This window comes from Stegodyphus dumicola, chromosome 5 (assembly GCF_044657685.1).
Source record: "Stegodyphus dumicola isolate Sdum_Otavi_A_Nest chromosome 5, ASM4465768v1".
NCBI lineage: Eukaryota > Metazoa > Arthropoda > Arachnida > Araneae > Eresidae > Stegodyphus > Stegodyphus dumicola.
The window spans coordinates 83,811,503-83,829,445 of NC_140772.1; the positions used below are offsets into that span (position 1 = coordinate 83,811,503).

The 17,943-nt window shown below is 30.1% G+C and overlaps 1 protein-coding gene across 2 annotated transcripts in view; it reads left to right on the forward strand.

Annotated features, from left to right (window-relative positions):
• Window positions 1–17,435, forward strand: part of LOC118195127 (uncharacterized) — a 117,500-nt gene extending 100,065 nt beyond the window's left edge. For both annotated transcript variants that reach the window (XM_035366377.2, XM_035366378.2), the window contains 2 exons: window positions 2,458–2,531; window positions 7,921–17,435. In XM_035366377.2, the coding sequence (XP_035222268.1) occupies window positions 2,458–2,531; window positions 7,921–9,696 (1,850 nt within the window). In that variant the 3' untranslated portion in view covers window positions 9,697–17,435. The remainder of the gene's footprint in view (window positions 1–2,457; window positions 2,532–7,920) is intronic.
• The last annotated feature ends 508 nt before the right edge of the window (window positions 17,436–17,943 follow it).

The following is a 17,943-nucleotide window of genomic DNA, read 5'->3' on the forward strand; positions in this document are numbered from 1 at the left end:
TTTTAGTAATATAAATCTCATTTTTGGAATAAAAAAGGATGTCCACATAAGTTCTTTTTTTAGATTAGAAAATAGCCAAAAGTATCACTTAACTAGATCGGGTGATTAAGATGGATGTTCTGTCACTTTGATGTGTTTTTGTTCAAGAAACTCAACTGTCAATCTTGCAGAATGAAGATGCATTGTCATGGTGGGTCATGAGTCCTCTAATATTCACTTCTTGAAGAATTTCAGGAAGACACTAGGAGTGTATCGGTTACCTGTGGCTGTCTTCTGTCTTTCCAACTTGATGGTCCTGTACTTCTAAAGAAAACAGCATACATTACTTTTCTCATGCCACGTTGTCCTTTTGCCATTGTGTGCGTGGGGTCATCTTCAAAGACCCATACTTTACTTTCTTGGTGAAGTTGGAGCATCAAAAAATAGTATGCACATTTCATCACCAGCTAAGATTTTAGAAATAATGTGATGGCCATCATCTTTTAGTTAATATAAGGCTTTCTGTACTGATTCTGACACACTCCTTTTTTTTTTGTTACTTAGTTAAATTATGGGGAACATAAAGGCAAAATGTTTTTTTCATATGCCATTAATTCTTCATGAATAAATGTACGTATGGCAGCGGATCCAATACTAAGTTCTTTCTGTATCATTTGGTTTCTTTCTGTATCATTTGGTAGGTGCAGCAATTATCATTGATTAAGATTTTCTGTATGACAGACAAAGTATCTGGAATTACAGCTGACAATGGCTCTCCTGTGTGTTCTTTATTCAGAAGCGAGTTGCAACCTCTGTGAAATTCTATAAACTATAAAAACGGTAGCATGAGATAAACCTTCATTTCAAAATACTAATTGTAGATGTTAAACACATTCTTCTTGATTTAATCCCACATTAAAAAGTCATAGCGAAATAATATTCTCGCATCAATTCCACTTTTCCTTCAGCCTAAAATTTATGCTATGCTAAATTACTTGCAAATAGCCAATAAAAAATCATCTGCTAGGCTGGAATAGTTTGTATTTTCAATACTTTTCTGTCATTTATAATCTGCGTGTATTTCAAAAATTTCAGAGTCTTACATATGACTTTTAAAAACATTTCATGTTTCATAATCATGTTGTACAAGGATTTACTAATTTTTATGTCTGTACTAAAAAATTCTTTACTTTCTGTGTAATAACTCAGCAGTATGAAGGTATAAGTTATAAAATCACTCATTTTATCAGTCATGTCTGTACATTTTCTGAGACATTGTTATTCTTAACCCCTTCGGGCCGACTGTCACGTATACGTGCCAGCAACGAACACACTTATCTACCGGCCGACACGCAGGCATGCCAGAGCATTGTTGCGTTTACTACCGACTGTCACGTGTTTGTGCCAGTACCTTGGAACGTTTTTCAAACTATAATTTCTGCCACAAGATGGCACTGTATGTCCATACGGTTTCAGATACATGTACATTAGACCTTCTACTCGAAATGACTCACATACAAAGCATGACTCACATACACGTGTTTTTGATTATATAAACAAACGGGGAACTAAATGTTTCCGAATGGCGTTATTTATGACGTCTCTTTAAATCGCACTTCATTCGCACGTGGTATTTGTTTATTGTAAGTAGAAGTTTTATATGCACTAAAGCGTTGAGTATTTTGGTTTACAGTTCAGTTTTTAGAAAATAATTAGATCTTGTTAGACGTGAATTCTTTCTGTTTTTACCGTTTCAATGTCGAAGCGTAGAAAATGTTTAACAGAGCATGAAATAGCAGAAATGATGCAAAATATTTCAGATATTGATTCTGAAATTCTGATATTTTGATATTGATTCTGAAAGATTAACTGAAAGACATTTTCCAAAACTTTGTTCAGAAGAGACTGATAAGAAAATGAGACGACGATGCTTCGTTTGTTCACATTCTCGGAAAAATCCTCCAAAACGGCAAATGAGTTATTACGAGTTCAAGGAATGTAACGTAGGACTGTGTGTAGATCCCTGTTTTAAAATTTTTCATATGAAAAGAGAATTTTAAGTAATATATTTAGTTTTCAGATGTATAATGTTAAAAGTCATAAAATGGTGAGTAATTAAAATAAAATGTGTAAAATATGCATTTAAACAAGAAATAAGGTAATTAAAGTATATATATAAAAATATCTATAAAGCATAAGCCGTTTAAATACTCTATAGAGCATTATTAAACAATGCTTTGATACTTCGGAAATTTCATGGATTTAGGCTTAGTAGCAAAAAAGCCCCCGGCCCTGGAGAGATGCTCGCGGAAGACACTGCCAGCCTTCGCGATAAGCGCACGTTTTCGCTACCCGGCTCGAAGGGTTTAAATACATACAAAGTATTTATCATTTCGTTTTTACAGTTTTGTCATCCAGTTTCTTGTTGAGCAAGTTATTTGATTCTGTGTTCTGATTTTTTGTCTCTGTCTTTTTTAGCTTTAACACAAGAATTCATAGCAATATTGGAAACAAGTCCACATCGTTTCAAGCGGAAATTTATCCAGCAGAAAGTATGTGTATATTTTTAGCTGCATTTAATTTTCTTTAAGCGATTTTACCCCTCAAAATATTTAATGTTGAAATACATCAAATTATTCTTCATTTGTGATGATTAAGATATTTTGAAAATGGCATAATTGTTAGTTTTGTATTAACCCTCTCAGCATTACGTATGGAAAATTCTGTATAGAACTGTTGCTTTTATATTCATTATATATAAAAATTTCTGCCAACTTTAAATGTATTCGATTTTGGGTTGAACGTATAGTGAAAGGAAAGAATCAATGTACAAAGTGAGAGTCGTTTTTTAATTATGATCAAGAAAATACATTTATTCCCAAGATTTTGAGGAACTATGAAATTTCAGGGCTAAACTCGTAATGTTTGGAGTGTTAATAGTATTTGCAAAATTAGATTTATTGAAAAAATAATACTAATTTGTTTTTAATGCATATGAGAGGATATCTATTGAGTATGATCTTTTTTTGCATGTGTTTGTAAGCTGTTTTGTTCTTCTTTGATGATTATGCTATTTAAAGATTAACTGATTATAAAAATTCGGTAAAACAGAAATAGGAAAAACTCGAATAAACTGAAATCAAAATATACCTTTTTATACATATTGATAAAAGAAATTGATTTTTTTAAATACACGTTTGTATAAAGGACATTAAAAACTTTCTGTAGTGCTTGGTTTTTTACCTTTTTATACATATTGATATAGGAAATTGACTATTATTATTTTTTTTTATTTTCCTTTCACATACTTTCATAGGGATTTTGATTATTAACTGTTGTTATCCTTTTGCATACCTGCCAACGTTTACGAATTTTTCGTAATTTTTACGAAAATGCGTCTGTTTTTACGATCATAATCCATTTTTTACGATTTTTTTCCTTTTTCAAGTTTTTTTAGTGATTTTTGTTGAAATTTTAGAATTATTTGACAATTCAGCGATTTTTGCCAATTGCATTGTGTTTTACCGCCAACTACCGACTACTTCGAATCCAGTAACCTGCGGTTTTTCCCAACTAGTCGCTTAACCAGCTAATCCAATGCGCTGAACTTGTTTCTCCCACTCTTTTCTTTGTGGGCGCCAGATTATTTTTTTCGCGTTCGCTTCAGCAGCAAGGGAATTACTCAGCAAGCATGGATTGTCGCATTCTTTTTTTTTTTTTTTTTTTTGGTTTGTTTGTTTGCACGTGCTACGAATTTTCTTAATACATCGTTGTTACGAAATGAGTTAAAAAAAAAAAAAAAGTATTCTCAGTATTTTCGGCCTGCCTACAAAGCTGAATTTCCAACAATTAAAGAATCCTTCAAAGGAAATGTCTATGCATTTTGCAACGTGTGCGTGTGTGACTTCATAATAAGTCACGGTGGAAGAAGCGACATTGTGAAGCATGTTAAGTCTAAAAAGCACGAAGGTAATGCTTCGGCTTCGACAGCGTCAAAGAAAGTGAATGATTTTTTTTTTTTCAAATTCGGCTACGAATTCGGATGCCGATGTCATTTTGGCAGAGTGTTTGTTTACTGCATTCCTCATCGAACACAACGTGCCGCTAAACGCTGCCATTTACGCCAGTCAACTTTTCAGACGGATGTTTCCCGACTCAGGATGGCTCAGAAATATGCTTGTGCTCGCACGAAAACATCTTCTATTGTGAATGAAATTGCTTGCGATGCACAAAGTAAAACAATAGCTGCACTCCAGAATTCAGCATTTTCGGTGTCAATAGATGGCAGCAACGACAGCGGTTGGAAGCTTTACCCCATTGTTGTCACATATTTCTGTGATGTTTCTAATGAAATGAAAACTCATCTTTTGCGTCTTCCATTGTTAAATGGAGACGCTACGGGGGAAAATATTGCCTCCTTGGTAATTAATGAGTTGAAACAACTTAACATCCCAATATCAAACTGCATTTCATTTGGTGCAGATAATGCTCATGTCATGGTGGGTGACGAAAAGGGTGTGGCCTCTTTCCTAAAAAAAGAAAAAAATGAATTAATTGTTATTGGATGCCCGTGCCACTTAATTAATTTGGCAGCAGAAAAAGCTGCAGCTGCTTTACCATTAAATATTGAACAGCTTCTGATTGATGTGTTTTTCTATCTGGAAAAAAGTGTAAAAAGGAAAGAAAATCTAAAGAATTTCCAAGAACTGTGCTCAGGTGAAACGAGAAAAGTTCTGAAACATGTATGCACAAGATGGTTGTCCTTAGGCAGAGTGCTAGGAAGGTTTATTGAACAGTGGGATGCATTGCTAAAATATTTCCACGAAGAGACCAAAACGAAACCACAGATCCCATCAAATTTGTCGGCATATAAGATTCCGAAAACCAACTTTGCTTCTAATCAAAATGCTTTAAAAGTGAAAAGCCAACACACAGAATCAAACCCTTTAAAAAGAAAATGCTTAGAAGACTCTTCAAAGGTCAACTTTGTTAAAGAAGTTGAAGGGAAGAAGAAACGGTCTTCTATTAGCCGGGAGGAAAGGATTTTCTATCTTCTTTCTTCGGATTTGAACAAAGCATATTGTAGTTTTGCGTTAAGTACCATTAAGATTTTTGAAAGTGTAAATACCCTTCTACAATCAGCTTCGCCAAAATCTCCCCTACTTATCCAAATTCTTAAGGATCTTTTGAAAGAACTTTATACTAAGTTTGTAAAACCATCCATAGTGAAAAACAGTGTGATTCATGTTGCCTATAATAGTTTGGCAAATCAAAAGGATGACAATGATCTTATAATTGGAAATCAAACTAGGGAACTTGTAAATTCTTTGAAAGATCATGAGAAAAAAGAATTTTTTCAATGTGTTAGAAAATACTTTTCCTCAGCCTGTAATTACATTGTAAGGAAGTATCCTTTTCAAGATGAAGTTCTTTTAAATGTTGAAGTGGCAAATTTGAAACAAATTGAAAATTCATCTTTTGAAAAGATTCGTTTTTTATTGATAAATTTCCATTTTTGTTAACAATTAAAGAAAATGAATGCCATAATGATGCTTTTGATGAACTACACAACCAATTTTCTGCTGCACAATTTAAAGACTTTGCCAGTTCTGGAGAAGATAGACTTGATGTCCTCGTTGGTACCTTAAAAAGAATAAAAAGAGCTGATGGAACACCAAAATATGATAGACTAGCAAGAGGTTTATGTGCTATTCTCATAATTCCACAATGCTGAGTGCGAGAGAGTCTTCAATGTTGTGAAGAAAAACAAAACTATGTTTCGTTCTTCAATTTCACCAAAAACTCTAGAAAACATTTTAATTGCTAAATGTTATGAGGAAACTAATTGTTATGACAGGAAATTTTCCAAGGCCAAAAAATGCACTCTAAATTCATTGCAATAATTTTTTTGTGTAACATTAAGTTCTTGTTTTATGTTTCCTAATAAAATTTTTAGTTACTACTTAATTGAAATTTACTAATGTAAGTACAATTTTCTTTTTTTCTATTTGTATAAATTGTTATTTTTTTAATATAAAAGCATGATATTAATTCTTCGTGTTCTTCTGCATTTTGGAGAAATCTTCTGAATTTTTATCTTTAGAGGTTTTTATCTTTGGAAGTTAGTTTAAAAATTTTAAAAGGATAACAGTTTTTTAAATAGAAGTGCATTATCTTTTAATTATTTTGTTACTGCTGGTAAGAAGTGACTTTGATTTAAGCATATGTTTAAATATGGTCTTCTCTGCTCGTGTTGCATAATATTTTCATGCGTTATGGCAGAATTTTTGTTTTAACTATCGACTTTAATTACTCGTAAATAACTGCTCATCTTTAGAAGTTCTGTCTGTATGTTTAGGCAAGTTATCTTCTTTGCATAATCCTTACTCTGTGTCGTAAGATATTACACAAAAATGTAAAAATTAACATAAAACTTTATTATTTAAAGCTAGTGAGACCTAAATAATACAAAATAATTTATCGCCTCAGGTACTTCAGTGACTTGTTGGAAGTTTACACTATATTAACTGAGTTTAAATCATTTGGTATAGTAATAATAATTCATGTAGTATAACTGGGTATAAATCATTTGATATTTACAGTATATAACTGGGTATTTGGTATGGTATATAACCAGGTATAAATCACTGGGTATTTGCTGAAAGTTGTTAAATTACTTCAGCAGCTCTGTGCAAAGCTATGGCTCTAACTGGGTGAGACAGACAAAGCGCTACTAACTTTCAACATTTACCATCCATGCCAACATCTAGTACTCACAAATCAGGCTGATTCCGTTGGACATATAATCTGCATAAACCTTTGGACTGAGCAAAAACATGATGAAATTATCCATAAAAGAAAATGTTAACTTAAAGCTAACTGTTAATAAAAATTTAAATAAAATCTCACTAATCATCTTTATGATATGTTGGACTATTTTAAGTGTAAAATCTAAATGTTTAAAAAAAATTTGTAATTTAATGCTTGGTGCTTGATAAATTTTATAAAATTGGTTTTATTATTGAATTTGTTTTATATTATGTTAATTAGTTTAACAATAATAGATCCTACTTAAAGATCTATTTTATTCTGTGAATGATAAAAGTGAAGTTTGGGCATAGATAATTACTTTAATTTATTCAATTCCCATTTGCTGATAGAACCTTCATTTTTTTTCATTGATGGTCCTTAAAAATATTTAATTTCCATCTGCAGACATGTATATGAATTCTGATTATTGACTATAAATAAACTCAATAATAAAGTTTATATTCACATAATAAGTTGAAGATGCTTAAAAAGTGCTCCTCTGAAAAAATGAATATTAACCAAAGCATATGGTTTTGAAGTTCAAATCCATTTCAAAATAAATAAGGGTAAATAGGCAGTGAACACTAGTCATTCATACTAGGGTAAATAGGCAATGATAAATGTTTAAACTAACCATCGGAATGTTATTTGAATATAAGAAATATGGGTCGAAAAAATATATTTGCAGAATCCTTGTTTCTATTTGGTTTCAGTTTCAGTGTTAACCATGCTTGCTTAGTAACTGTAACTTAGTTACAAATATAAAAATTCTCTGATACTTATTAGATAAGTCAGGGAATTACTGTATTTAATTAAACAATATTATATTTTATATCAAAATCATGCCATAACTAGCTCAGTAACCTGAATCATGCATTATAAAAGAAATTTTAGTCAGTTTGGAGCTCTTTTGAAACATGCAGCATGAAAACCTCCTCATATTTCTTATTTCAGAGTTAGCAGCTATGGCATTAAAACTCCATCAGTGTAGAAAACTGAATGAGATAAAATGTGATAAAGATTAACTTTTTAATTATCTTGGATTTTAATTAATTTGTTAAAATGCTTGCTTAAACTTTTTTAAAAATTAAAAATGCTTATTTTTGTTAAATTTTATTTGTTTATTAACAGGATGCCCATGGATCTAAAGGCATTTTGGATGAATCATCTAATCCTGGAAAACATTCATCTTTTTCATCAGAAAGCAAGATAGATTTTTCAAGGAAAGATTCTTCTCCGGGACCATCATCAATTTCTTTCAACCTTTGTAGTGACACTGATGAAAAGCCTGCTGTAAAAGTTGAAGGAACAGAAAAATCTACTACTCCTCTTATGCAACCTGCTCCACTTAAAAAGGAAAAGATTAAAGTGGAACCTTCACATTCCATATCTATAGAAGCTTATCGTGAAAAAAGGGAAAAAGAACGATTGGAACATAAAAGTTCTGTTGTGCCTCCTGATTTATCATCTGTTCATCAAACTGGAAATAGTAAATCACAGCATGCCTTTAATGAAAATGAGAGGATTCATCATAAGAGTGTTGTTAAACCATCCGAGCTTCCTTCACATTCTAAAGAAAAAGGAAGTAAAAGTAGTACTGTTAAAGATATTCTTACTAATCCTACCTCACAGAACAAATTGAATCATCAGTTGCCAAAAATGAATTCTGATGCTTCTTATGCTAAAGATAATAAGCATTCTTTGGATAGTGTGTCACGGAGTTCTGCTCATGTATCAAATGATCCTGTAGTTATTTTAGAAAGATGTGATGCTAAATCAGAAATAAAAGATGTAGCAGATTCTGATGTACGTGATTCAGCCATGCATTCTTCGAATGATAAATTAACTGTCATGGACCATACAGATGATGATGTTCAAGAAAGTGCATATGAGCAGGAAGCTGCCCTTTCAGTAAAAAGGGTCATTGAATCTGCTCATAAGAAAAAGCATAAAGCAAATTCTCTGCACAATAGTCAAAATGCTTTTCAACCAATATCTCAGGGTACCCCTCTGAAACAGAGCCCTGCAAAAGACATTAAAACTAATGGTTCCAAAGAAACTGATGTGGATGCTAGGGTTCATACTCCTTTAGTTAATGACGTTGGGAGTAAAAGTGCTGAAATTTTACCAAGCAAACATGAGCGGCGGGAAAAGCATAGAAGCAAGCATTCAGCTCATTCATCAAAAGACAAATCTATAAGCAATCACTCTGAACAAAGTACTCCTGGAATTAAAGTTAAAATTCGTAAGGATATAATTTGTCTTCCTGAAAAGCCTCCAGCTGTGGATAAAAGTGAAAGTCCAAAAAAAGCTATTAAGTTAAAAATAAGACCTCATTCTCAACCTACACCTGAGCCTCCTAAAATAAAAACTGCCAATCCTCCTCCTACTACTACTCCAATTAAACTAGTGATAACCAAAGATAAATCTGGATCTGGCTCTTATAGTACTTCTCATAAAAATGAACGTGAATCTAGGAAACGTGTACATAGTCCAGCCAACCAAGATTCAAATTCTAAAAATTTCTATGAGTCATCATCTAAGTATGCTAAAGTTGACCACTCTCACAAAAGTCACAATGCTGATGGATCCATTGCTGTACCTAAGCAAGGCAAAATTTCCCGGCATGGCATTCATCGTAGCAATATGAACACTCAACAAGCGTCAAATGATTTGAGTTCTGGGCGCTTGCAGCATCAGGTGAATGATGCTACTGTGTATAATAATGTTGATGTTGGAAATTATGGAGAGCAGCCTTTTTATCCTCATTATTATCCTTACCAAGTTACTCCTCCTCCACCTCCACCTGTACTTAGAGGTCATGGACTACCTGTGGGAAAAACAAACTCTAACCCTCCTCTCCCACCACCATTACCTCCTCAGCCTCCACCTCCTCCTCCAGAATAAAGGTGGACTAATATTTAGGATGCCAATAAACTGCTCTTGAAGTAACCAGAGTCAACAACTCCATGTTTCAGTAACCAGAAACATGCTTTTGTATGGATATATATATGTATTATGTTTATAGAATGTATATCAAATACAGATTAAAGAGGTATGCTGCCTTTCCCCTTGAGAAAATTTAAAAATTGTTTTGCAGGCGAGACAAATGTGCAGATACTATGCATCACATGTGATGTGTGTAGTTATTTATCATACTCATCTTCATTTCGTTTTCCCTGTTTTCAGTTTATTCATTTTATCGCATTAATAGAAGTTTGTACCATAGCATTTTTTCTATTAATACCAGTCAAGCTTTGCAGGAGAAGTATGAAAATATACAATATACGTAGTGTGTTACGTTTTTATTCGTACCGAAAGTTAATAAAACATTTTAAACTTGTATTGAAAGTTAATGTAACATTTATCTATCTCTCTCCTTTTTAATGAAGTCATCTGATATTTTTTTCAATGTGAATCCATTGCAAGTTTCAAGAGTATACCTCCTATTTTGAAACAGACATCACATAATTTGGTACCTGGAATTAATGCTATGTATAAAATTGAGAGAAAAATGTATGCATCGTACTGTCGTTTAATAATTTTGTGTTTGACAAAATTATACATTACGGATGTTTTAAGTTTTTCATAATTTTATTATTAATGTAATATAAAAAATTATTTTCATTTTGACTAAGCTATATAAATATAAATTGCATAATATAAATACTTTGTAAAGGTTTTGCATCTGAGTATGAATTTTTTTGCATTTTTTATTTTAAATGAAATTGGTACATAATAAACTGTAGGCTCTTGCACTGAATTCTTTATCAAGTAAATTTTAGCCATATTTAATTAATATTAATTAAAGCAATATTTTGATATTGAAACAGTTTATAATATTTTTTAATAGCTGAATTTATTATTAAACATAAAATACTGATATTATTAAGTACTCTCAGTTTGTAAAAGTCCTTTCAAAATATTTTTAAATATCAAATAATATAGTTCTTATAGAATTATTTGTATCTGATTATTTATTACACATGATTTATTGATTAAAAGTTAACTTTATATTTGAAATGTCTTTCCCTTCCAAATGGAGAATGACTATTCTGCATGATTTTTGCATCAGTTTACAGAGTAAATATGAAATAAAGTATAAATTTATTTTATTAACAATTTTTGAAGATTTAGTGTTGAAAGTTATTTGAATACTTACAAAATAATTAACTATTATAGGTATTCTTTTATAAAGAAATTTTAATAATTGGAAATTCGGTTAAAGCATATTCCTCAGTTTACAAACTAGGATTGTTATGAAAATTTGATTTCATATTGAATATTTTATGCAACAAAATAACATCTCTATTATAAAGATTAAAATTTCTTATTATTAAGTATTTTTATTTGTGTTTTAAAAACCTAATAATAGCATATTTTTTTATAAATTTTTTAAATAGTTTTTTTAGAGCATTTTATGACACAATTGTTATTTTTAATTGCTACTGAGATTTTGCATAGAATTTAGTTGTGCTTAATTCTGATTTTGGATTTTAATCGATGTGTCTAAAATTTTATACACACACACGCTCTCTCTTTTATTTTTAATGAATGCATGATAAGCTCCAAGTTTTACATCATAGTGAAATTAAAATTTTTTGGGGGGTAGGAGAATAGTAGCTCGCAATAAGACCAAGGGTAATAATTACATTGTTAGCAAATATCTTTTAAAAGATTATTTTATTTGAAAAATGATGTATTATTTCCACAATCACAGAAATATCAAAGATTAGCAGTGATATAGCATAATATGAACTGATGTCCAGTATATGTTAGTCGTTAAATGTTTCTGACTTTAATTACGTTTTGTTATTAAAGGCTGTTATTATTTGCAGCAGTAGAGCTTATGATGAATTTATTAGCATCAGGTAATTTCATAAAAGGGAATTTAATAATTTAAAATGAAATATTACGGTCATGAGAAATAAGCATGGGGGGAAAATATTGTAATAGACATTTTTTTAATTAATGTTGAAGTGATCTTTCATGTGAATATAAAGTATTTGTCAGGCTTCTGGAAATTTTTTCTGTGGACAAACTGGCTGTTTTTTGATGTTATATATATATATATATATATATAAGAAAGGTAATCCAGGCCAATTCTCCCTCCCCCCTTGTTTCATGGTAAGCACATTTTAAACAGACATTGCTAAAAATGAAGTACGATACAAAGCCCAAGATCTGGAATTGTCGGGACTTCGTCAATTTTGGAAATTTCTGGATTTTAGATGATCAGTTTACAACTATTAAAATGGCATGCATAAATGATACAAATCTGAAGTAATTGTTTATGAAATAATGAATCTTTATGATCTTGAAGAGAATCAAAATTTACAAAAAAAAAGCTCACTGTTTGTTTGTTTTATTAAATATTTCTTTTAATGTAAATTATTTAAACTGTTGCATCTCTTGTGCTAATATTTTCTCTTTAATTCTGTGTCAAGTTCAGTTACAAAATTCCATTGTTCAAGTCCTCTAGTTGTTGTGTCGAGAATTCTAGCTAACTTGTCGATTGAAATGTTTTCGTTTTCAATAACCTCTGTGTCATTTTCTTCACTATCGGTAGCAGTATTTTTGGGATTTAGAACCATACTACAGTTTTTGCCATTCATTAATTGATTGGAAGTTTGTCATCATAAAGGAAACTTCTATTATATCTTTTAATTTTTATCGCTTCTCCGCATTTTTTTGTGAATTTCATTAATTTGAAAAATTTGCCTTCTATACCATTCAAAATCTGTAAGGTGGTTGTTTTGCTCAATTCTGAAATCATTTTACTTAAGCCCGAATTATGCCATTTTCTCTTACCAAGTCTGATATAGAGGGCAATTACCAAATATACTTTCACTTTGCAGATCTTGATACAGCTGCAGAATTAGAAGCTCTTTCAACATAATAAAAAATTCAAACTTAAGTTTTGCTAAGATAGCTGTAATAACAATAGCTGGTTAAGAAATAATAACCTGAATCAAATTAGAAATTAAAGAAAAGCACAATTTGCTATGTTAACTGAAGTTAAGTTCTTCGGAATATAATTATTTTTCTTTTCCCTGTTGCAATGCCGACAAAAGAAAACCAATATGAGTAGCATACCACACCAACCAGATATGTCTTGGAGAGCTTCACTTATTGCTTGGATCAGATAAGAAAATGTTACTACTTCACAACCATTCAAGGTTTAAATGCGTGGTCGTGGTTAACATCAGTTAGTTTATAGTTATTGGCCATGATTTGGTTCCATAGCCAGTACGTGTATGAAAATCGCATACTGGAATATTAGTTAGTGTGGGGGGATAACTTTCATGGCACATTTTTTAAAAAAAGTTATTATTTATGTGTTATATTCTCAATTCCTAGACTTTTTTAAAAAAAAATTCCTTAATCTCCCCCCTTCCCTTTTAATTTTTATGTTTGGACATTGGATGTCTGGATTTCAGACTTTTTACTGTATTTTTCATATTATCTCCTGATCTCTTTGAATATTAACTTATTACCTCTGAAGTTTTTCATTTTTTCCCAACGTCTTTTGTCATAATTGTTTTGTTTCTGTTTACTTTCTTTTTAATTGAAGTGCAAACATATTTCCCTTTCTGTTTGTTTTTATATTTTATTGCAAAAGAAGTATATCAGCATTGATATTTAGACTAGAAGTATTCTTTGTAAATGCATTTGAATTCGCTACAACAAAAGTGTTGTATGTTAAGCTCACAGTGGTATTCAGAAGTACAATTTTCCATATATGTTTTTAATTTTTTTTTTTTTTTTTTAATCTAAAATGTGTTATTCCTCAAATCTCCCAGCCCCGTTTCTGATCGAGACAGCACCGATTTAGCCTTTCGATAGTGCATTGTTACAAAATGCACATTTTTAGTATATTCCTATTAATTCATTGACATTAATAATTTCTGCATCTAGTACTTTTATGTTAAAGTTTGTTTTTCTAATATCTGAGTGTTCGGTTAATTGATGGGAATTTGATACTTGGAAGTTTTCCAGTATATAATTAAATATCCTTCTCTTAAAAAGAAAGTGCTAAAAGTTTTGATGTGCTGACTTGAGTTGATGCTTATATTTTATTGAAAATTATGGTGCTGTATGCATGCTCTGATTCTAGACTTCGAGGAGGAACCTTGTGTTCAAGGTTTAATGTTATTCAGCATTCAAGTCATTACCATCAATGTTAGAAGCATCTTCTACATCAGAAAGGTACTTAATAATCTTTACAGCAAGTTTAATGTTATGTAATGTATGCTAAGTAATCTAACAGATGTTTCATTTTTATCTGAATCTTGACCAATCTGACCAACATTTAATACAAATACGAATGCATTTAATACAAATTATATTAAATAAAATGAAGTTCTTTTGTTGAAACAGAAAAGTTCAGTTGTTATAGCTTTAATTATCAATTTGAATATGGGAAGAATACTTAGACAATTCATTTCCTAATGATAATAGTTTTGCCTCTCTGTCTTTTAATACTCCTAAATTAAAATTGAGATTATAAGTCACAGTGTTACTTCATTTGGTTTAATTCGGAAATGTACCTTTTTTTCTTAGTAGTGTTTCTGTTTTTATAAAATAGTTCTATTTATAACAGAATTCAAAATGCTCAAAATAATAGGCATTTATATTTATATTAAGATATTGCTTTGTGTTTATTAACATTTGGCAATTGGATACTTATTTTATATTGTTTGGTGGAAGGATGGTGTATGAATTGTCATTCTCTAATTGATGTTTATGCTTATTATTATTTTTAGCTGAAATGTTTGTCATATTTTCTTTGTGTAGTAAAATGTCTTTTTCCCCCAAGTAAGGATATTATGTTCCTTTATTTTATTCTTGGATATTAATTTTTTGGGGGCGAAGATATATGTGTTGTGTTATATTATGTGTAAATAATACTTAATCTGTGATATAGCTGCATTACTGCAGATTTTTTTAAAATAAAACTTATGTTATTTATTATAAAGGCTCAAAAGTTCTAGAAAAAAAAATATTTTTAATGTATAATTTAACTCGCGTGTCTTCGAAAGAGTTAATCACATGTAACTGTATTGGTTTGCCTTCTAGTTATTAAAACTTCTGTATGCTTACATCATAAATAACCTAATTTTGAATGTAAGTTCTTTTTTTCTTAAATGAGTGAAGTGGAACTTGACTGTGTAATAATAATATATGTTCTTTTTTCAGTTGCAAAATATAAGCATGTAAGATAATCAAATGTTCAATCTTTAAGTAGTGAGTGTTTTAGTTTTTACTTGGCATTCTGTTTTTCTTCTTTTAGGAATAGTATGTGCTTTTGTTTCCAGGGGAAATTTTTTTTTCCCCCCCAAAATAAAAGCACATACTACTTCTAAATGAATTTTTTTTAAAGAATTTTATTTTCTGTTACTCCAGGTAAAATTCATGCCATAGAAAGGAAATATTGAAATTTTGACTCACTTTCAACATTTTCATCACCTTGTGAATATTTAAGGATAATGCAACAAATGCTATCTCATTACATAAAATTAAATTAATTAGGTTATCCTTGTTTTCTAGAATAAGTGATTTTGAACTCATTTTTTTTTTTTAAATATCTAGAATATTTTTCTCATTGTACTCTTATTGAACTTTATATGTTCTTCTAGCATTATATTAGAGCTTTAGTGTCCTTTAAAAATGATATTTTCTATTTATAAATCATATGTCGTTAATCTTTTTGTTGTAAATTTGAATGATATTAGAATGCTCAGTATTCTTACACTGTAGTCATTCTTGTTGGAATTTTCTCTGTAGTAATGCTGTTTATCTCGTCCTTTCCCATTTGTAAGCATAAGAGCACAGTTCTCCATGAACAGTTGATGTGTTGTAAAAATATCCAAGTGTATATTTGAAATTAAGTTTCTTCATGTGTGACTCTGGTTCTTCAAAGAAACAGGAAACTTTAAAGTTTGACTGTTTGTGTATTATAGACATTCTAAATTTGATAGATTATATTCAATTTTTGTTTGCCTTCATGCATTATTGTTGCAAATGAAAGGCTAGCAATTAATGTTATTCTTTTATCATGATGACTGATAAGACAGACTTTCCTTGCTAGATGTTGCAAATTTCTTTGCACATGCAATTTCACGATGCATTGTGTAAAAAATTTAAAAAATTCTGAATGTCTTCTTTATGTACTATAATCTCTTAGGATATAATATGTACATTTAAATAATTTATTCTGATACTAAAATGTGATGATATATTATCAGCCACATTTTTTTTTTTTTTTTAAACCTGTGGAGATTGTAGAAATGAATTGCTTTGCAAGTGAGGCTATTAGTATTGATTGAGGCAAAAATGAATTTAAAATGAGTGCATTGTTTTTTGCATTATGTTTTCCTGAATATAAATAAATTGTTGGTATAAAAGTAAGGAATATGTTTTTCTTAATGTAAAGAGTGCTGCTAACATATAACAATTAATTTAGTATTTGAAATCGATATAAATCAGTCAAAAAGGAGTATTCTAATTAAAATACACTTGTCGAAGCATGCATATAGTTTCATTGAGACGATCATCCAATTGTTTTTATTTTACTTACTGCTTAACAAATCTTTTCAAACTAACTGAAGCTGAATTTCCATTACTGTGATAATTAATTAAGAAATGTTTGTTCAAAGTCCCTACCTCTTTGCATGTGGAAAATGATCATATAAAATTAATTTTGAATTATTTGTAATTATTGTTAATGCAAAAGTTATTCTGTGATCTGTATCTAATGCAGTACTTTCCAACAGTGCTGTTCAAGAAATAATGTACAAATATATTTTAAGTGTTTAGAAAATCATAAAATTTCATTTGAACTGCCAAAGCTACAAGAACAAAGTTTAACTATTACTGTAATGTGCAATAGAACTGTATAAAAAGATCTAGTAAAGATTGTATTTTATTTAACAGGAGGGAGTAGGGTAGTTGAATGAAAAGAAAGGAATTGCATTGATGCAAGTTTATGTTTATAGAACTGTGATTTTTTGCATCATGCTGGGATTATTTCTGTTATGCAGAATCACTTAAAATTCTTGCTATATGTTTTATAATTTCAAGGTTTGCATAAAGCTCAGGTATTATGGCTTTTGTTTATTTCATAAATATAAACAATTTGAGCACTGTAAATTTTGTAGATGGTGTATTTTTGTTTGGAGATGTCTTAAGCCAGTCTTAACCTGACTATAATAGTTATCATCAGTTAAACTACAGTAAATAGAAGGAATGCTTGTGAGTGCAGTATGGGAGCAAATTAAGAAAAAAGAAGAAATTTTTTAAAAAAATTTTATTATTATTTATTATTATTTTGCTACATTATATAAAGGAAAGTAACTGTGTACTAAAATCTTAAAGGTCAAGAATTTGCATTTGTTCTCAATAGAATCAGCTGAGTTTCAGTTAATAATGCTTGACAGAGTAATGGAAACTCATCTTTAATACACAATGTAAATTTTATGCCAAAATCTTTGAAAAATCATTACTGATGACAGTAATCCAAAACTAAATATTAGTTTTGAATAAGGTACGTGATTATCAATATCCATATTAAAATTTTTGTTAACACTGTAGTAATTTATACATAGAAAGATTTATATCTGTATAATAAATTATTTTCTAAACTATTCCAGTGAATGGCATTTGTTTTAGATTTTGTCCACTTTTCACATATTAAGAATTACTGCTATTAAGAATGCATTTTTAGTGAGTGTCTGTAGTTGAATATACACTATAGGTGGGTGAAACTATTAAGCATTTAATTGTTACTTCTTAAAGTGAACATATAGGTTGAACTTCCTCATACATAACTTCAAGACCAGCTAATTACTAAAAAAATTCTCCACACAAAGCATTCCTTGTTAAGCAAGAGCTGTTATTTATGTTGCTATAAATTGCCTTTCAATTGAAAAGAAATGCTTATGAGAAAACAAAAAGCTTATTATATGTATATTTGTTGTTCACACTTAAAAAATTACATTTGTTGTGATAATTTTATCATGCATTCAATAATAATGTTGAACATCAGAGAAGTTCAGGCTTTGAGCTTATAACATAATAAGTTACAATATTATTATGCAGTAGAAAATGTAGAGTTAACTTCTTTAATCATTAAATTACTATGAAATTTTTGTC